Source organism: Balaenoptera physalus, assembly GCF_965194825.1.
Source record: "Balaenoptera physalus genome assembly, chromosome: 8".
NCBI classification, from domain to species: Eukaryota; Metazoa; Chordata; class Mammalia; order Artiodactyla; family Balaenopteridae; genus Balaenoptera; species Balaenoptera physalus.
In genome coordinates, this window is record NC_138887.1 from 108137910 (window position 1) to 108158263 (window position 20354).

At 40.7% G+C, this 20354-nt stretch overlaps 1 protein-coding gene across 6 annotated transcripts in view; it reads right to left on the reverse strand.

Annotated features, from left to right (window-relative positions):
- Positions 1-20354, reverse strand: part of DGKI (diacylglycerol kinase iota) — a 455938-nt gene that overhangs the window by 115697 nt on the left and 319887 nt on the right. For all 6 annotated transcript variants that reach the window (XR_014266816.1, XM_082472878.1, XM_082472877.1 and 3 more), the window contains one exon: positions 13058-13158. Coding sequence is in view for 5 of the 6 variants with exons in the window: in XM_082472878.1 (XP_082329004.1) it covers positions 13058-13158 (101 nt within the window). In the remaining variant the exon portion in view is untranslated. The remainder of the gene's footprint in view (positions 1-13057; positions 13159-20354) is intronic.

Below are 20354 nucleotides of genomic sequence, written 5' to 3' on the forward strand. Positions count from 1 at the left end.
TCTTACGTACTTAATAATAATCTTGAATAACAACTTGGGGTATGCATTTTCATTTAATTTGGCAAATGTGCACCGTATATACAAGGGATTGTGCCAAAATACTTTTCAGGTCAGCAAGTCATTCACTTAATTACTCAGCAAACAAATTTTAAGGATTTTCTTGTGCCAGGGACAACTCCCGTGCCAGGGACAACTCCAGTGCCAGGAGTTGGGCATAAAATACTAAGGAAGACACAGTACCTGCCTTCAAGGTGTCACAGGGGAGCGTGAAAAGGGGAGTGACATAAAAACATCCTACTGATTATACACGTTGTACTAGGAAGGCTGATAGTCACTGAACCAAGTGTGTTTAGGACTCAGGAGAGCTACACATTCCCCAGAGCAGGATCCCCTTTCATAAGGAGTTATTTCCCAAGTGAAGAAAACAATGACATTTGACAACAGACACCAGAGCTTTTCTAGACAAAAGGAATTCTCTAAGTCTTAGATCATCTTTAGACTCTAAGAAACCAAGGCATGAAAAGAAGCAAATGTTCAGGATTGAGGAAGATAGGTAGGTGATGAGTAAAAGGGGGTGAGGCCGAGGCCAGAGGCTTGTTTTTGTTTTGTTTTTTTATGCTAAGGAGTTGGGGCTTTATTCTCAAAGAGATTGGCAGATGCTAAAAGGTTTGCAGCAGAAAATGGTTTCAAGATTTACATTGACCTAGGGGGGCTTAATGTCGCCCCTAACTCGATTAAACTTTAGACAGGTTTCTCCCTGACTATAGGCCCCTGACCTCCCTTTTCGTAGAGTACTTACTTTAGAAGACTCTCAATGATAAATTCTTTCTCTGCCCCTTTGAGAGGGAAATCTTCTCCCAGCCTTCTGCCAGTTCTACAACCCTGGACATCTTTCCCAAAGACCCAGAACCCATCCCTTTGACATGTAATCGTTCACCGAAGATAGTGTTCCTGTTCCTTGTCTCAATAGGTAGCTAAGAAGTGACAATTAGCAAACACAGATAGCCTAATCAAATGGCTAAAGTCCTCTAGCACTTTTCCATTCGCTCACCCCAGTGATTAAAAAGTCTCCCGCCTTTTGTTACAGCAGAGTTCACTTTCTCTTCCCATTGCCACTGTCTTGACTCCTATTGCAATAGTCTTGAATAAAGTCTTCCTTGCCTGTTTAACTTGTCCATGTGATTTTTCTTTGACAACATGTTAGAAACATCATTGGCATAGATGTGGAAGGCAAAGGTGAGTGGCAGGAAGGTGAGTTGGGAAGCTATAGCAGTAAATGAGATGAGCAATGCTGGAGTCTGGAATAGAGGAAGACAGTAAAGATAAGGGAGAGACACATGCGGGAGATGTTACGAATCAGCTCCATAATGAACTGGATGGTGAGAGGGAAGAGGAACCAGGGTGATTCACAGCTGTTCAGAGTGGCCACGGCAGTTACAACCTTCTCACACACTTGCCTGACACCACGGCAGACGGTGGCTTGCTGAGCTGGAGAGAGGGAAGGGAAACCAAGAAGGCAGGAGAGAGGGAGGGTGGGAAGGGATAGGTGATGGACATGATATAAAAGTTAAGTGGCCCTTGGAAAGATGGTTGATAAGAAGCACTTACAAATGCCTCAAAGGCAATTGATAACACCGAAAATATCCGAAAGGGATTTCAGAGTTAGAATATTGTTACAGGCAGAATTGGGGAGAGAATATTCTCAAGCCTGGAGGGAAGGGGAGACTGTAACTCCCTAGACGTCCACCCAAGGCCCAGACCACGTCATCTCAGGAACTAAGAGTGATCGATCCTTTTCTTCTTATCTTTCCAATCATCAGCATATAGCACATGATGAATGGAAAAGCATAAATGAGAAAGAGAAATCCAGAAAAAAAAACGTGGAAGCAGTGTTCTGAACAAAGATGAAAGGAGTCAGAGGGAGAGTGCAACCCGAGCACAGCTAATATGCTTAACATTGCATGAGTTTTCTTTTTTCCTACTTTGGATACATTGGGTTCACGCACTACCAGTAATAATAGAAGAAAGTAAAGGCAGGAGGTCCAATACTATCTTCTAGTAAATAACATAAACCAAAGGTCCAGGTCAAACAGTTCTAGAAAATGTCATCTTCTTCCAACTTAATCTGAAGGTTTACTAACAATGACGTCAAGTTCTATTTTTGATGAAGGGAACTCCATTTCAATGAGGATTCCTAATGTCACATACAGTGGAATTCTAGCACAACAGAATGATTTATAAAATTCCTTGGCGTGCACTCCCAGTGTTAAATGTGATAGAAGCAATTAACTGTAAGGTTCTAGAAGGCACCTGACAATGGGCATTAATTAGAAAACAATATAATTTTTGTCCAGGTACATTCATTAGGAAGGTAATACTCGCAAAATTCCGAGATACAGGGAAGAACCACCACTGATAATTCACTGCCAGTGCTCTAGTATTTGGGAGGAAGATAACAAGCACTTAAAGTGACATGGAAATCTTGGCTACAGGGGTTGGCCAGCCAAATACATGTAAAAGTCAAGGTGAAATATTGTGTCCAAAAGCAAAAAGATTCATAACCAGACCCCAAATTTAGTTAAATACTGTACTCAAAATGATGTTTAGGGACACTGGTTCAAGTCTCTATCACAATTTTAACATCTTACTGTCAACTGCGCATGATGGTAATGGGCAAGGTCACCGACAGATATTGGAGAAACATTCAGACATGCAGCTCTGAATTTGAGCTGATTGGATACATGTGAAGAATAATAACAGAAGATGTCCTAAAATCTGTTATAGAGGCCCAAGTCTCTTTGTGAAAGCAAAAAGAGTAAACAAATTATATATAGACAACTGCCATGTAGAGATGTGAACTGGGGCAGTCTAAAGAAAACACAATTCTAGCATCTGATAACCAAGGGAATGCTTTAATTCTGCTTATCAGTGACTCCAGAAGAGGGGCAGTGGATCAGTGATTCAGGAAGCCCAGTAAGTATTAAGAAAGAGTGCTTTCCAACAGTATGAACTACGAAAGGCCTGAAGCTTTTATCCACATAACTAGCAAATAAAATTGTGGTTCTAAATCACTCTGCAAAGAGGTTATTTTCAGACCAGCACATATTTCTGTCCTTGGTTCTGTTCAGTTCAGTATCTTTACCAATAAGTTGGATCAACATATAGAATAAGTATCCATCTTGTTGAGGATCAAACTCTGGTGTTATCTCTGACTACAATGTTGGGCTAGAAATAGCCTGAAATTTATATTACCTTGCATTCAGATTTCCAATTTTAATTACTCAAATTCCAAAAGGAGAATATTTGGCTTGATAGTAGTTCAGGGCAAACAGAACCTTTAAGAAAAGGTCAGCATTAACATTTTAGGTTTCCACTTTCCTTAGCTCATTCTGAGGCATCTAAAGAAAGTAATTAGCTTATATTCCAATTCCCTGAATTTGGAATAGCAGGGAGGTCAGGCCAAAAGATACAAAGAGAGAAACTTGGAGGTTAGTGATACATGAGCCTAATTCCTAGTACCTAGAACGTTGCTTGGTACATAATAAGTGTTCAATAAATAGTTGTCACATGAAGAAGGGAATGAATGGACTCAAAGATTTGGGTGTGTGGGTGGTTACATCCTGGCCTTTTAGTTCAAAAATCAGGTGCCGAGTTATGCAGACAAGATGGTGCTTTCAGAACAGATGTGCCTCCCGCAGATCCACGATGGGATGGAGGCCCTCATTCCCTCAGCCACTGAAAAGTGCTGGCTCTGCTGACAGCTCACAGCTGAGCCCCTCTCTAAGAAGGACGCAAGCTCACTCACGGTTCGCTTCCTCCCAGGGGACAGCCTGAACGATCTCCAATAACCCTAGCCTCAGTGGGGACAATTCTAACTGGCGATCCCAGATCCAAATGTCCCTGTGGGAGTGCTCTGCTGCAGTCGCATCACAGCTCAGTTTGCCCCTCTGTCCACTCCTACTCCTCCCTCTCTACATCCTCCGTTCCCTCTTGGAGAATCTCCAGTAAACCTCCTAACACATAAAGCTCAAAAGCCTCAGTGTGCTTCCCAGGGAACACAAACAAGACCAAGAACTACGACCCCAAATTCTTTTTTTTTTTTTATGCCAAATTCTTTTTTAAAACACATTTCTGTAGCATTGACATATATACACTACCAAATGTAAAATAGCTAGCTAGTGGGAAGCAGCCGCAGAGCACAGGGAGATCAGCTCGGTGCTTTGTGACCATCTAGAGGGGTGGGATAGGGAGGATGGGAGGGAGACGCAAGAGGAAGGAGATATGGGGATATATGTATATGTATAGCTGATTCACTTTGTTATAGAGCAGAAACTAACACAACATTGTAAAGCAATTATACTCCAAGAAAGATGTTAAAAAAACCCCACATTTCTGTAAGTACACAGCTATGTCTTTACAAAGCAGGAGGGTTGTGGTTAGAAAGTGTACTGGATTAGGAGAGAGGAGATGTAAATTCTTACTAAAATCCTGTCGCAGCTATGTGAGCCTGTGTGAAGCCAGCTTTTTAAGTGTCCCTCTGCTGATGCCTGCAGACAGTGTATGCGACAGCCCTCTGTAAACTAGGAGGCACTAGGCAGACACTAAGTGTTATTATTTATTATTAAATATGATGTCATGACTCTGCAGTGGCTAATGCCACACCAAACACACATTAACATAAAGAAAGAAAAAGTATCAAATCTATACAAAGTTCTTAGAAGAAAGTCTTCAAAAAGAAACGTAACGACCATTTGAGTTCATATCCCAGAGCTGGCACCCTGGGAAGGTAACAACAAAACGGATCAGGTTGGTATATAAGTAGTGAGAATTAGTCATTATTTGTGTGTGTGTGTGTGTGTGTGTGTGTGTGTGTGTGTGTGTTGTACACAGGATAAACCAACAAAAAGCAAAAATGTTCCTTTGGGCAAGACTTAAGAATATACCTGCAAATGATAGTTCTCATTACCAAAGGCTAAGTTTTAACAAGGAAAGAAGAATAGAGTATCAGTATGAACACTTTAGGCTACTTCCTTGTCTGAGACCTAACATCATTAACATCTAATAAAGCACAGCTCTGGAATCACTTCTTATTTTCTTGTACACAAAGCAAGGCTTTGGATCATAAACAGAATTAGATAATGAAGGGGATTATATTAAAAATAAGATCATCGTCCTTCAGCCTAATATTACCCTGGTATCTGAGTCTTGGAAGTTAGCAAGACAAGGAATGCACTCATGTATAAGCCAAGAAGACCCCCAGGAACTGACAGGTCAGGGTCTCCATGCTTACGAAAAAATCAAGGAGTTCCAAGGTTCCAGATCTAACGTGCTGCTCAGCAATTCCTCCCAGGCCACTCACTGTCTCACTCCTCAAATGGCTATTTCAAACTTTCCCTTTTCTTTTTCCCTGAACACTGATACACTTCCCTTCCCTACTGTTAGCTAGTAGGCTTGCCCCTTATGTCACTGAGAAAATAAAAGTAATCAGAATAGAACTTCTGCTTCTCCCTGGTACCAAATCCCCCAAGCTACCTGCCTCTGTACCCACTCCTCTGCCTTCCCTCCCCGTACTCTGGGGGACTGTCCCCACCCCTCCACTGTGCACTGGACCCCATCTCCACCTATCTAAAGGCATTGCTCCTGCAGCTGGCCCTCTCTCTCCTGAATCAAGTTCTCCCTCTCTAGTGGACTGGCCCATCGGCACACACACCAGCCTACACAGCTGAACTAGCTTACAAATTAAAACAACAACAACAAACCTCCCTTGATTCCACATCCAGCCCCCATTCCATTTCTCTTCTTTCCAGTTAAACATCTCAGAAGGGCAGTCTATGTGGAATCACTTCCTTTGGTCCCATTTGCACATGAACCTACTCTATCCACCTTCTTCCCTCTACGACCTCTTGTGAGGTTACTAATAACCACCCTCTACCCAAATCCAATGACCAGTTCTTAGCGTGCATCTCCCTGCACCTTCACAGAGCATTTGACCTAGTTGTCACTATTCTTTTACAAAATATTCGTCTTCTCTTGGCTTCCAACCAGCAAGCTCTCCCGTTTTTTGTTTTTTCCTAGCTCACTCTGTGCTTCTTGGTCACCCTTGGGTCCTCTACATCTGCCCCAACTCTGTGCACCAAGTTGCCGAGCCCAAAACTCAGAGGCATCCTTGAATCACCCTTTCCTCCTACACAGTGCAGCTAATCCAGCCTCTGATCCTACCAGCATTACCTCCAAAACAGATCCAAAGTCCAACTGTTTCTCCCCAGCCCTGCTACTTCAACTCCCTCAACTTCCAGCACACGTCTCACTTGGAATATCATGTTAGCCTTGTATCTGGTGCGCTGATTTTTACTTTCACAACCCAGCAGTCAATTCTCCACTCAGCAGCCAGAATTATTCAGAATAAATGCAGACATGTTATACTCCTTCTCAAATAATTCCTGGAACTTCTCATTACATTCTGAATAAAACTCAAAGCCTCTCCATGGCCTACGAGCCCCCTCCATGTGCCAGCCCTTTCCTACAACTTCAAAATGACTTCATACCCTTCTCCACCCAACTAACCAGGTTCCAGCCACATGAACTTCCCTGTTGTGCATTAAATAGTCCAAGGATGTTTGCACCACAGGGCCTTAGCACTAGCCACTCTCTCTGCCTAGGGACACTTGTCCCTCAGAAATCCAGGTGCATACTCAACCTTTACTTTTAGGTCTCTGCTTAAATGTTACCTTTTTAGAAAGTCTCTCCCTGATCACCTTATCAAAAATAGGATCCTTTGTCACTCTTGCATTATTTCCCATTATAGCACTTACTGCTCTATCACTTATTCACTTGTCTATTTCTCCAAATGAAGTATAAGCTGTATGAGGGCAGGCACTTTTCAGTATCCCCATCAACTGAAGTAGTACTAGAAATATGGTGAGCAGTCAATAAATACATGGATTTATGAACAGATGATTTATTTGGGAGGTAGAGAAAGATCCAAAAACAGAAAATTGTCCAACAAACCAGAGTCTGGTAAATTAAGGTAAAGTCAGTTTAAATACAAAAAAGCATTTGAAATGGTATTGTGAAAGATTTAAAAACAAGTATGCTATTAAAAATATTTTATAAAAGAAAATAACTACTACTTGGAAGAAATAGGGAGCATAGTGATTAAAGAAGTATTCAGAATGTCAGGTCCTTAGAATTTTCCTTAAGTTTCTTGGGCCTCAGTTGCTCTCTATATAAAATGGGGATCACCATGCTACCTAGTACACAGAGATGTTGGGAGAATTAAATTATATGATATGTGTAGAAATATTAAGACATTTGCTAGCTCACAGTAATAGTACAATATGCATTAACTACAATTATTTTTATTTATTAGCATTACATTTTTATTAAGGATAAATACAAGATACAGACAAAAGATAGGGGAGAACAGTAAAGGAAACTAAACACAAAACTCTGAGTAAATGTTAACTCAGGAAAATAGAAATAAACATAAACACTTGCAAAGCAATGGACAGTGCCCTTCAGAGGACAGACTGACATCATTTAACTCCTCAGACAGATTTCAGATGGAACTCCTACCTCCACCAAATGGAGGCCTAATCTCTACTGAACGGCCCTGTTGTCAACTTGTTAAATGATGGGGAAAGATTCAATTTTAGATGAAGCAATCGATAGGGAGAAAAAAAATCACTGTTTTTAGCAAACTCGTGAAGCAAAACGCACTTAACACGTTCTGATGCTTGCAATCATTGCAATGAATGATGTTGGAGCGTTAAAAACTTTCCTAAGTAAACACGTCAGGAGGAAAAATTTTAAGTCCTATGTAATTTCTACAGGGCTAAACGTTTATTACCGTACAGTATGCCCTGAGGAAATATAGAATTTAACCACTGCATTTAGCAGATAGGGCAACTGAAGCCTGAAGAGGGTAAATGCATTGCCCAAGGTCATTCAGCTAATTAGTGGTTACATTGGCTTTTGTCATGCCTGCTTATATATTCCATCCCTTCCTTTAGTTATTTAAATGTTTACTAAGAAAATAGATACATAGTGTTTCCTTAGTTCTATCATAATCCTCATCAAATGAGAAAAAGCTCATTTGATGAGCTTTTTCAGGGATTATTTATGCTTTTCTTTTTCCACCACTGTTTGCTCAGAGTAAGCACTCAATAAATGTATATTGAATAAATGACACTGTAATGTTACATGCCCTGGTTTCATCTTTCAATGCCTAGCATCTAGGGTGATATCCAACATATAACTGATACAAATGTATAGTTTTTGGAAGCACGGATTCATCCATGAGTGAATGGCTCCACCATTTTGGCATGTTTATCAAAGGCAATTGAGTCATACATAAAAACTGAAAACAATAAAAAAAAAAATCCAATGATCCACATCCCCCCATTCTGAAGATGAGTGAAACATGGTGACTCACTTACAAAGAATAGCACAGGGAAAGTAAAAAGACAGGAACTTTACAGTGGAGAAACGGGGCAAATACAACCTTAACCAAGAGATCGGGTTACCATCACAAGCATGTCATGTGGGAATCAGGTAACCCCTGTTATAACGGGATGGGAAGCGTACTTCACCTCTGCAGTATTCTTTCTAAGAACCTACAACTCCAGTCTAATTGTGAGTAAAACAACAGATGAAGCCATAAAAGGGGATATTGTACACGTCACTGGCCTGTATTCCTCAAGACAGTCAAGGTCATGGGGGTGGGGGGTGGAGGAAAGACTGAGAAACTGTCAGAGACCAGAGGAGACTGGGATTAGTTAACAGTAATGAAGCAATATCAGTTTCTGTGGCAAATGTACTATGGTAATATAAAATGTTTACAATGAGAAAAACTGGGTAAGAGGTGTGTAGGAACTCCTAGTAGTATCCTTGCAACTTTTTCGCAAGTCTAAAATTATTCCAAAATAAAGTTTATTTTTAAATATTCCATGATGCATAACAGATGATGCACTTAAGAAAATGTATAAGGACTTAAGAGAGGGAGTTTGCAGATATCTGACCAGATCACTAAATATGGGTTTCACAGGTGTAAATACCTTGCCATCGTAGCAGTCTCTTGTACTAGCTGACACAATAAAAGTAAATCAAATGATTACTTATATTTTCTTTCCGTGATCTTTCTGTAATATATACTAGCGTTTTCAATTCTATTTCTGAAAGTGAGAGAGTTGGAGGGTGGCGATGGTGTGTGCAGTTTGGTGAGAGGATATATATAAAAAAAAAAAGGGCAGCTGCTCTGAGCCTGGCTTGTGGACTTGCAGATTGAAGGGCAATGTCACAGCAGTGTCTTTTGGAATAGCAACTCAAACAATCATAGCTACCATTTTGGGAAAGCTTGCTAATGTTGCCAGACTGTGCAGCGGGGCTTTCATATACAACATTACATTTAACCCTCAGCACCCTATGAGGCTGCAATTATATTGTCGTTTGAGAGATGAGAGATTTGGTCATCAGTAAAATTACTTTGTCAAGGTTGCAAGTGAGATTCAATCACAAATGTTTCTGACACTTCTACTAAGTCATTCAACAGAAGACAAGGAAATTCCATTAGGACAACCGCCTAAATATCTAATTAGCCACAATCATCATTCTTAACCAGATAATGATATACTGAGATATTATCCACTATATAGATATACTAAATTGTAAATGGCCAGATAATATCCATGGTACTGAGATACTGTATATAAAAGGGTTGTTGAACACTGTATTTGATATACAACACATGTTAGCAATGCCCCCACCTTTATAGGCTACATCTGTTTTCAATTAGTTCCAAACTGGTTTTTACTTTTCTGCTTTAGGCCCTAGACTCATATGAATTATCATGGCCATTAAAAAGTGCAGAGTAAGCTGATGCCAGAAGAAAAATTTAGCCAGTTTACCAGAGATAGAGTTACATCTTGGCCAGTATCAAGTTATTCCAAATATAAACATATATGTCATGCGTCAGTGAAACTCTTTTGTACTTAGAAATATAAGAAATTTTAAAAAACTGATTACCCTTTGCCTAGACTATATGATTATATGCTTTATTAAGAACTCATTTTTATACTTTATTCTGATTATGGGAGTGAGTTTCTGCTATAATTATTATAGATTTACTTTAAGAATTTTTTTTTTAATATTGCTACTTTCTCCTTATGTTCTATTTCAAGTTGAATAGACTTTCCTCTGTTGGACCACATAACCATTATCTTGAGGATTCATAATTCATAAATCCAGTGAAAAAACTGTAACTGTTTTAAGCAAGTCTGAAATTTACCAACAAAAGCAGAAGGAGAGACTGGCAAAGACTGACCCTCACTGTGTTATTATTTTAGAGGAAATGCCGCCAGGTGAGTTGGGGCTAAATGGAAGGGAGACAGGAAGTATTTAAAATACTATAGCCATCTTTCTCTCTGCCAAAATAAACACGGCGATGAAAAAGGGCTGCCCTCCTGTAATTACCACGGAGTCCTGCCTCACAGACAGAAGCAGGGCTTTGTAAGACACCAAACATCTGAGCGTGTAATCTAATATGAATAATGATCCCGACACGTGAGCAAGATTCTATTAAATGGTGAAGGAAAACAGCCACATGCTGCCTGGATAAGTCACTTGGTGTATCATCAAGAAAGGGAACTAATTTTTTGAACCCAGTAATGCAGGACTGCTCTAGTTTGGACCTGGATGTTGACAATAAATGAATGACCGAAGAGGATTCACCCCCTATGTTGTTCCAGGATGCAGGTCAGAGCACATTCCTAGAGTCCCTTTTATCTAGATGTGTTCTATTTCATATCATTAATGCTTCAGAAATAATCTATTTTGGCATGCACTGCACATTTGGATTTGAACTGGTTTTTGCCTTCATACTCAGTTTGAGCTGTCGGCCTTCCCACGAATCTGTAGTCACTTGCAAGTTGGAGCCGGGGAAGAAAGGGTGAGTGTGAATAAGTCCATAAACCCCCAAGGACAAACTTTCTCAAGCAACTACAATTGAGAAGCATCATCGCCATATATTAAACGTAGAATGACTGAGTTGGCTGTTTTACTCCTAATTCATATGTTGTTTTCCTCAAATCTTTAGAATGAGATAATGCTTTGATTCCCTCTTTGAGAGTTTCTTTGTTCTTTTGGGTCCCAAAAGACATGGCTGAATTTATTGGACTTATATTTATACCAAGTCACCTCCCTCAATTTGATATAAGAAGTTTCCTCACATAGATGTTTTATCACAAAAGAGATGATAAGCAGAGTACTTGCCAGGAAATGTCATCTTGTAAAAACTCAAATCATAATCACCTCTGGCAATAGTGGACCGATAATGCCCCAGAAAAGATAGAAGAGGTCATTGAAATCCACAGATAAACTTCAAATCTCATTTCAGCCAAAAATTTCAAAAGCTTCCCCACTCCTAACTGACTTTCTTCAGAGCTGATGGTAAGCTGCAAAATATTACTGGCTTGAGATCCAGTCTCTTTTTTAATTTTTCAAACCTGTAAGCTATTTGTTTAGAAGTTTGTAAGAAAAAGAACATAAAACACCATTCTTTATCATTAGTAGCCTCTAAAAGTCAGTGTAATTTACACTGTAGCTACATCTCCCATTGCAAACATATAGGTCCACCACCTTACGGGTTAAATTAGATTTTGTGCTAGTCTGGCCCGCATAATCTCATGTACATTAGAAAATATAATCTGCCATTGGCAGAAGGGGGAAATGCAGAGGCTCAGGGAATTGTTCCTTTTCCACCTCAAAGCATTCCTACCAAAGGGAACAAGAGTGAAGGATGGAGCGAGAAGGCTGGGGAGAAGCTGAAGGATATTGACGGTTACAGAAAAGGATGAAGAGGGTTGAGGAAGCTGAAGCAGTGAGAGAATGGACAGAGAAATTCCATACAGGATGCCCTGGTAGGTTTAGTGCCTGAGTTACGGGGGAAGCGGATCCTTGCTCACTGTCACCTCCAGATCTGAAAGTCCCTGCCCCACCCTGAGACTGTCCTTGGATTTAGGGACTTCCATCCAGTACACCTCACTACAGATCACAGGTTCAGGAATCAAAGCTCAGAAATGTGCCCCCTACTCCACTCCTGCCAGTTTTAACTATTTGCGTCTTCTACACCTTCAGGCAGGTCCACACCTGGGGCCAGTTTGGGTTTTAGTTCATAAATCCCTGGTTCTATACAACACTCCCTTCTCTCTGTTGGCATCCCTGCCTGTGCCCTTGGACACTGGCCCTCATCTTCTCTGCCTTTACTGCACTTGACTACTGGCCCCCACAATTAAGAAGTAACCCAGAACCCTGATATCCAACACACCTGTAGTCTTAACTGCTTCTGGCCGACGTTCCCCAGTTACCTCATATATTTTCATGGTATAGACAAGGATCTAAAATAGTGACTAGAATGTAAAAAATGCCCAATAAATATGGAATGATGAGCAAGGTGAACTAATAATTATATATATTTAAAGAAGCATATGGAAAATACGAACATTGAAAAGGAATTTGTATGTTGACTCAACTTAAGGTTTCAAAAGCACCGGCACCTCATCAATGACTCATTTTACCATGACATTTACTATGCTGTGGGCCTTTCTTTGACGCCATACAATCACATAACAGCTAGAAGTGAAGGACGTGTGTTCCCAGATAACTGTCACACTGGCATGAAGAATGAGGACAGTATTTGGTAATGCAGCCTCCAGGAAGAGACGTGTGCTGTCTCAAGAATTTTCTAGATGTTACTATACCATGTTGTATCACCATCATTCTGCTTTTCTCATTTTAGGTAAACCTGAGACTAAAATGGTTAATAAACCAAGAGATCCTAACGTGGCATCAAGAGCAGAACTATCTTATTCTGATTTCCTTTTCTAGTTCCATCTTCTTCAGCCCATATAGCATCACTTGGGGTTCACATGTTACTACACTTCCCTTCATTTCTTTAACCATGACTTTCAGACACAAGATGAATCTATCCATCAAACCAAGGAGGACCAAGAAGCTGAAAACAGGCTGATCCCATGATATCCATTAGGCACTTCCAACTTACAAGCTTCCCGGAGTTTCTCTTTGTCATAGTGGAATCCTTCATAGTCTTGTAAACTGATTTTGTTCACCCGGATCCTCAGACGGTCTGGGACAGACTGGGGACTGCAAAACAAGAACCGAATGGTCAGATATCAAGGAGAGAATGGAATTGGGAGTCATATGCACCTGGACGGACTAAAGGCAATATCATCTCTTCTTCTGAAGAAGAAAGAGTTCACATTCAAACCAGAATCATGGGATCTTGATCAGAATACAGCAATTATCTGGAGACCACTTTTCTGGAAACCTCAAGTTTCTGGAACGGAGGTAAGAACATGGGAATAAGCAGAAAAAGCTTCTGGAGCCCACTCATTGTTTTTTTTTTTACTAACTTATTAAAAACTCCAATAAGACTCTGTGTTCAGTTCCACAGTAAATTAGATGCAGCTAATCTGAAGTGTTGAGAAGTGGTGTAGAGCTGGAAAGAACTGCTTTAGCAAATATGCCCATAACAGCTTGGCTCTCAGAAGAGACAGGAAAACATAAAAATCAAACCAAGAATCCAGAAAGCACAGGGCTGAGAATGAAATGGCTCCACGCACCTCGAACTCCCTGGGGGCACTTCTCAGTCAAAGCAAATTACAATAAATGCTGCCTGTGATGGTATCACTGAGGACCCCAAAATGGAGGAAAAGTGTTAAAACACGCACAACATGCGTTCTTTAGGAAGAGAATGAAGTATTTAATTCATTTTAAAGGAATTCAAACTGGTTCAGGATAGACAGTGAACAATTAAAAGGGGGTCGTACCAAACTTTCTGAAGCATCCTATTCACCCTCAGAATGTTTTTTACCTGGATTCCTTGGATGTTTTTAACTAATATTTTCAAAAGAGTTTAATCATGGGCATTAGTCGAGTGAAATAATTTGACCTTCATCATCACCACTATGGAACAGTACATTTATTCAATATATTAATATAACACAATCCCCATTTGTCTTTATTGCTTCTCCTGTCTTATATTATGGGGTAAAAGTCCCCATTGACTGAAGCAGAAAGAATAGCATTAGTCCTCAATTCACTTCAGGAAAAGAAAGAAAGGAAGGGAAGGAAGGGAAGGAAGGGAAGAAAGGAAGGAAAAGAGAGAGGGAAAGAGAGAAAGAGAGAAAGAGAAAAAGAGAAAAGGAAGGAAAGACGAGAGAGGAGGAAGGGGAGGGAGAGAGAAGAAAGAGGAAAAGGACGGATGGAAGGACAGAGTGATACTTTTAAAACACTGTCAGGATACCTCCACCCCAACCTCAAACACACACGCAGTCACACACACAATTTCACTGCAGCTCTGGAAGAGGGAGAAATAATTTTAATTTCATTCTCTTGTCTAAAAACTCATTTTAGGGCAAAGTATAACAACTCCTTCCATACATACTCCAACTTAACAGGCACTGGTGAATAAAACTGACATGAGTAAGTTGGGATGGGAGATATGGTTTAAAGCACATTTGTGAATGAGCAGAACAGACCTTTAATATCACACATACCCACACCGCCATTTACAGGTAGGGAACCTGAGGTTCAGAAAGGTAAAGTGATTTTAAGGTCACAGAGCTACTAAGTGACAGAGCTGGGAGCAGAGTCTTGGACTCTTCATTCATCCCTCTTATGCTCCTTCTCTTATACGATGCCAAGAATCCCACAGATTGACAGCAAAGCCACAGAGCCTGGATTAGCAGAGTCGGACGATCCCTACGTTATGCTCAGACTCTTCGGTCAATGAACAGTCGACAGGGGGCTGGTGAAGTAAACTGTTGGTACAACAGGAGAACGCGGGGCAAATATTACAAATGAGTGTCTACCTTTAGAAGAAAGTCTGAGTACAATATATTGTTAAGTGAAAAGAAAAAGTCATCGAAAATTACATATGGCATAATCTCCTTCATGTGAATTGTGGAATTTAGGAGTTTATAGAGAAGTGTCTGAAGAAAATGTTCAGTAAGCTATTTGAGATGGTTACCTGTACATGGTGGGATTTGGGGATTATTTTACACTGAGTATCATCATTTTTAGAAAAATAACGTAATTATTTTAAAGGTACATCAATAAGTAAATAAATGGTAACTCAGGGCAAGAGTAAAAGTAAGGATTATATCAGTGTTAGGTGTTAGATGTAAGTAGATAGGAAAGAATTATTAACAGAGTAACCACACACCGTTGACACCAAATGCTGATTTTGAAATTAAGAGAGGCCTGATATATATATATATATATATTTTTTGGCTGCACCACACGGCATGTGGGAATCTTAGTTCCCCGACCAGGGATCAAATCCGTGTCCCCCTGCGGTGGAAGCACGGAGTCCTAACCACTGGACTGCCAAGGAACACCCAAGAGGCGCCTGACCTTTTTAATGTCAAGTTCACTCCAGTGAACTGCAAAGATTATAATTAGCAAATACTCTTCTGAAAGCGTAGCAGATAAGAGGGAAGCTGGAAACATAGAACGCGGTGGCCCATCATACTCTGTAACAGGGGAAGAGAGAGGGCAGAGGGTGAAAGAGCTCCGCCAAAACATTTTTTGAGGTAACAGCAGATCTAGTGGCAGTGAGCTCTGGTCCTCTCCAGTGGGCTGGAGTCCAGAGCTGGCTATGGCAGCAGCTGCCAAGTCTGAAATGGGATTCAGAGAGTGACTGCAGACCAGTCCCCGCGCCCCTCCTCCAGCGGGCTCCCCGTGGGCTAACCAGTGTGAACCACCTTTCTCAAAATCCAACAGTGTCTGCTCTCTGCCCACACACTTCTGCCTTCCAGGTTCTCATCTGGACCCACTGATTCCCACCACACACTACTGCCCCCTGAACCACAGCCTCCCACCAATCTTATAGAACTTTCCAGATCCCAAATGAATTCATATATTATCTCACTTCATCTCCAGAATGGAAAAGAGTGGAGACTCTCACTAACAAGCGGACACTCTGTTCCTTCCACTTCCCACACATCCACTCTTCTGCTCTCATCTCCCATCTTCTCCCAACAACCTACAACACATCCCACTTTCCCACCAGTGGCAGCTTGCTTAAAACCAGCCTTCTGACTAGGGTACCTGGTATTTGGCCTGCTATCAAATGGTGCCCCAGATCAGGCCAATCAGGAAGGTTGAGGACATTCACCCAGAGGGTCCCTGATGGAAAATCCCTTTGAATTACTCTGGACCCTGGTATAAAGAGTAGGTACAGGAGGCAGCTCAGCAAAGTGGTTAAGAGCTCAGACTCTAGGTCAGACGGACTGGATTGGAAGGAAAGTTCTTCCAGTTACTGGTTAATCAGGAAACTGTGCTTCAGCTTCCCCCTAGGAAAGGTGGGGATAATAACAGTATTCACCTCACGGGGATGTTACAAGAATTAAGTGAGTCAACACAGGTGATGTGCTTAGAAAAACGTCTGGCACATTGTAAGTGCTCGATATTAGGTATTATCGGTATAATTATTATTCTGAAGCTTGTTCTTTCAGGTAAGTTTCTGCCTAATAAACACTAGCACCTGCTGCTGCCAGGTGTTGGAAGGAGATGAGGGCATATGCAGGAACTCCCTAGATACTTCTAACAAGCTGCTGGGCTTCCTCCGGGGGCAAACCGTCTAGCCTGGCTGGTGTCATGATTCTCCTGGATCTTCTCCCACTTGGTATTTTACAGGCCAAGCGATAACATGAAAACAGACAACTAGAACATGGGGGAGAAAAGTGCACAGAGATTAAATGAAAGCCAAGTAATTCGATTGTGTCCCTTGATGGCAAAGTATATTAGTGTCCCATTAATGGCTGACCGGAGGTGAAGGATGACAAAGCTATTCCTTGGACTCTGGGGAACAGCATTGCCATTAGTTTTCTAAAATTAAATTTTGCCAAGAAAGTTAGCAGAGCATAGAAGAGACTAACAACCTGGTAAAAATGGATTTGCCTTTGTGCCAACTTCTACCCCAAGCTACTCTATACTAATTTAAGCTCTGTATCAGGGGTTCTAAACCTGACTTCCATGGGACCTCTCAAGGTCCCTAAAAAGGACTCAGCAATCAGTGAATGTCCTTTAAAATCGGGACAATGGCCCCAACCTGTCGCCTTCTCATGAATTTCCTCTGAAACATCAAGAATACATTCCTTGTGTAGAGTGGAAGTTGATGGCTCTGAACTTAACTCCCAAATATCCTCATCATGACTTTCTCAAGAACCGTAATAAAAGCACCTCTTGCTAAAGTCACTAACAGGGGCCTTAAAATCTCCAGACTGTACCTTCTCTCTCCACCTATGCACACCTGTTACCTTGAGATGCTGGAGGGGGTGGGGGGTAGGTGCAGAGCCGTCAAGACAACTCCCTGAACACAACTTACATCTAATTCTCATCATTCTATGCTACCCTGTAGTTCCTGCTGATAGATTTTTTTATTTGCCTCTTCAAAGACTTTCAATCCATTAGTGTCAAATTCCTTCCTTAAGCCTCCAACCTTCTTCATTCTTTCAATCAATTTCTTTACTACACGTTGTCTCTCACAGACTGATAAAAGACTCCCCTCATCCCAGTCTCCTATGTACAGACACCCCTCATGGATGGAAGGGATGAGTTGGGTGCTTTTGTTCCCACTTCCAGACAATTGACATCACATAATCCCTTCTTCTCATTGGAAACACAAATCACCTGGCAGTAACACCACTTAATGTTAAGACAATATAGCACAGCGCATAAAGCAGGACGCAGAATCAGGAAAATCTTAGTTCCAATCTGAACTCTGTCAATTAACACACCTTTGACATTCAGAGCTCTAAAGTTACCTTCTCTAAACCATTTTCTGATCTGAAAACAGGACTAATAGGAATATAGTGAGAACTGAATGAGAAGATGCATGTAAGGCAGATAGCACACTCCTGTAAATAGTAAGTTTCCAAGTATAATGTATTGTTATTTTGTTACTATTATTAGCATCCTGATGCTTCTTCAATTTCCACAGGCCTGTTTAAAAAACTCAGTCCTGAATAGTAATATCACAGCAGAAGCCATAGTCATAGCTCTAAATAGGAGTTAGCAGATCTCAAACCTTAACAGGATTTGAGTCTGCTGACATGAGTTGGGAGACAAGGTTCAGAGTTACGTAGCCATCTATCGTCCGTTGAATGAGAATGCAAGTGGGGACTGTGAATGTTTGCAAGATATTCTACTTAGAGATATTAAGGATATAAATCCGAATTCACATTACAGAGGAGAGCCTTAAAGCTGTATAATTGTTCTACATTTTGTACCTTGCAAAAGTCCTGTTTTAACTTTTCTTAAATGGTTCAGTGTAAGACCCACCCCTAAACCACTATGTAGACTTATCGGTTTTTATGACAAACTATAATTTAACTGGGCCTTTGTTACTCATATATAGAGTTTTCCTTTGCAAGGTAGAAAAGCATCACAAGTCTCTTGAGGCCTGATATAATAATAATAATAACAGTAATAATATGGAGGAGGAGGAGGAAGAGGGGAAGAAGAAGAGGAGGAGGAGGAGGAGGGAGGAGAGAGGAGAAGAAAGAAGAGGGGAAGGAGGAGTAGTAATAGTTGTAGATTTAATTTCTTTCGAGAAATGTAAATGTGAGATTCTATTCAGTCGTAACCTAGATATAATAAAGGATGTTTCTAACCAATCTTTAACAGAATTCATTTGAATTGGCTCTTGCTTTGTGAATGGACTTTTGATTAAAATATTAATTTCTAGTGTGAATTCTTGGGATGAAAGACTATTTCCTCCTCCTCCTTGCAGCTCCAGCACCTAAAATAGAGTCTGGTCTGTGTTGTTTACAATAACAAATAAATGAGTGAAATGCAAAAAAGTCAAATCCTTCGGGGACTCTCAGCGGCCCTGAGGCTTGAGCACAGTGTGGCATCAGACCACCCATGAGATGATCACTAGAGGCTTTTCTCTTTGGGAGCCCCAGGCAACCCCGCTCTGGCTGTCCACTTCTGTCCTTTGTCCATCTGGCTCTCTAGAGCTGGAGGTAAATCCATGCTGGACTATGCTCTCTCACCCCCTTGCATCTTATCTCTAGTGGGATCTGCACAAATAAAGAGGGAAGAACTTACAAATAAAGAGGATGTCCCTGCCCGAAAGGCACATAAACCGTTTCAGGACTGTTTGTTCTTTAATTAAATAATGGTGAACCAGAAACGTTTCCCACCAATCCTCTCATCAGCTATCAAGCTGGGCCTTATTAAAATATAACTATACTCAATGGCCTTCCCTTTAGCAATTTCCTAGAAATTGCGTATTTACCCTGGGACATTTCCAAACTATGACTGGTAATAACTTATCCAAGAACACATCCATCCCTTTACATGGAGCAGTAAAACCAAATTGAATCAAGGCTTCTGAACAGAGATTAAAGTGGACTTTTGACACGTGCTGAGTTCAGAGAGAACTCTAATAATACAGTTGTCTCCTGCCTGGAGTAGAAAACAATAAGTCAGGACTGTGAAATAAATTGTAAAAGGGTTTTTGAATTTGGAACCAAGGATAAACCCAAATCACATCAGCAGCAGTCAATCACGACCTCCTACCGTCCGACATGTTTTTCTGAGAAAGTACCTTTAAAGGTTGTTAATTCTTTTTTGATAGAAGTTCACTAAGTTCTTGGCTCCTTAAGACATCCATTTGTGAGGTGGCTAATAGAATATGCCATAGCTTACAAGTTATTTGAGACAGCTAGCCTGCCAGATCTCCAACAAGATAATGGAATTAAAGCATTATAGGGTTGGGAGAGATCTCAGACATCATCTAATTCAATATTTGCTATTCCATCTGACGCCGTATTCCCCTATTCCATCTTCAAATGGCCGCTCAGCCTCTGCCTGATCCTCGTCTACTTGTGAGGTACAGGATGGAAGTGCCCTATTCTTTGTTTAGATCGCTCTAAGCATTTGTAAATTCTTCCTAAAGAATCTAAATCGCTCTCCCTCCGTGGTTTCTGTTTATTGACTTTTATTCTACTATTTGGATCGGAATTGGGTTTTAAGTCACTGAGGTAATCAGCCACAGGCACTAATGGCAAAGATATGTAAACTTAAGCACTAAAGCTAGACATATATCAAAGAAATGTTTGCTGCCTTCATGGTTAATAAATTAAAAATAGGCTACAAGTAGCAAACATCAAAAAACTTTTATGCCATTGGTTGAAACAAAACATCTTTAAAGTTTCTTGAGATCTTCAAGTACACATTGAAATGCAGATTTTCATGCTTCCGCTGAAACTGGAATACATTTCTATGCTTCTGAAATTGTAATAAATGAATACATGATAGAGTGA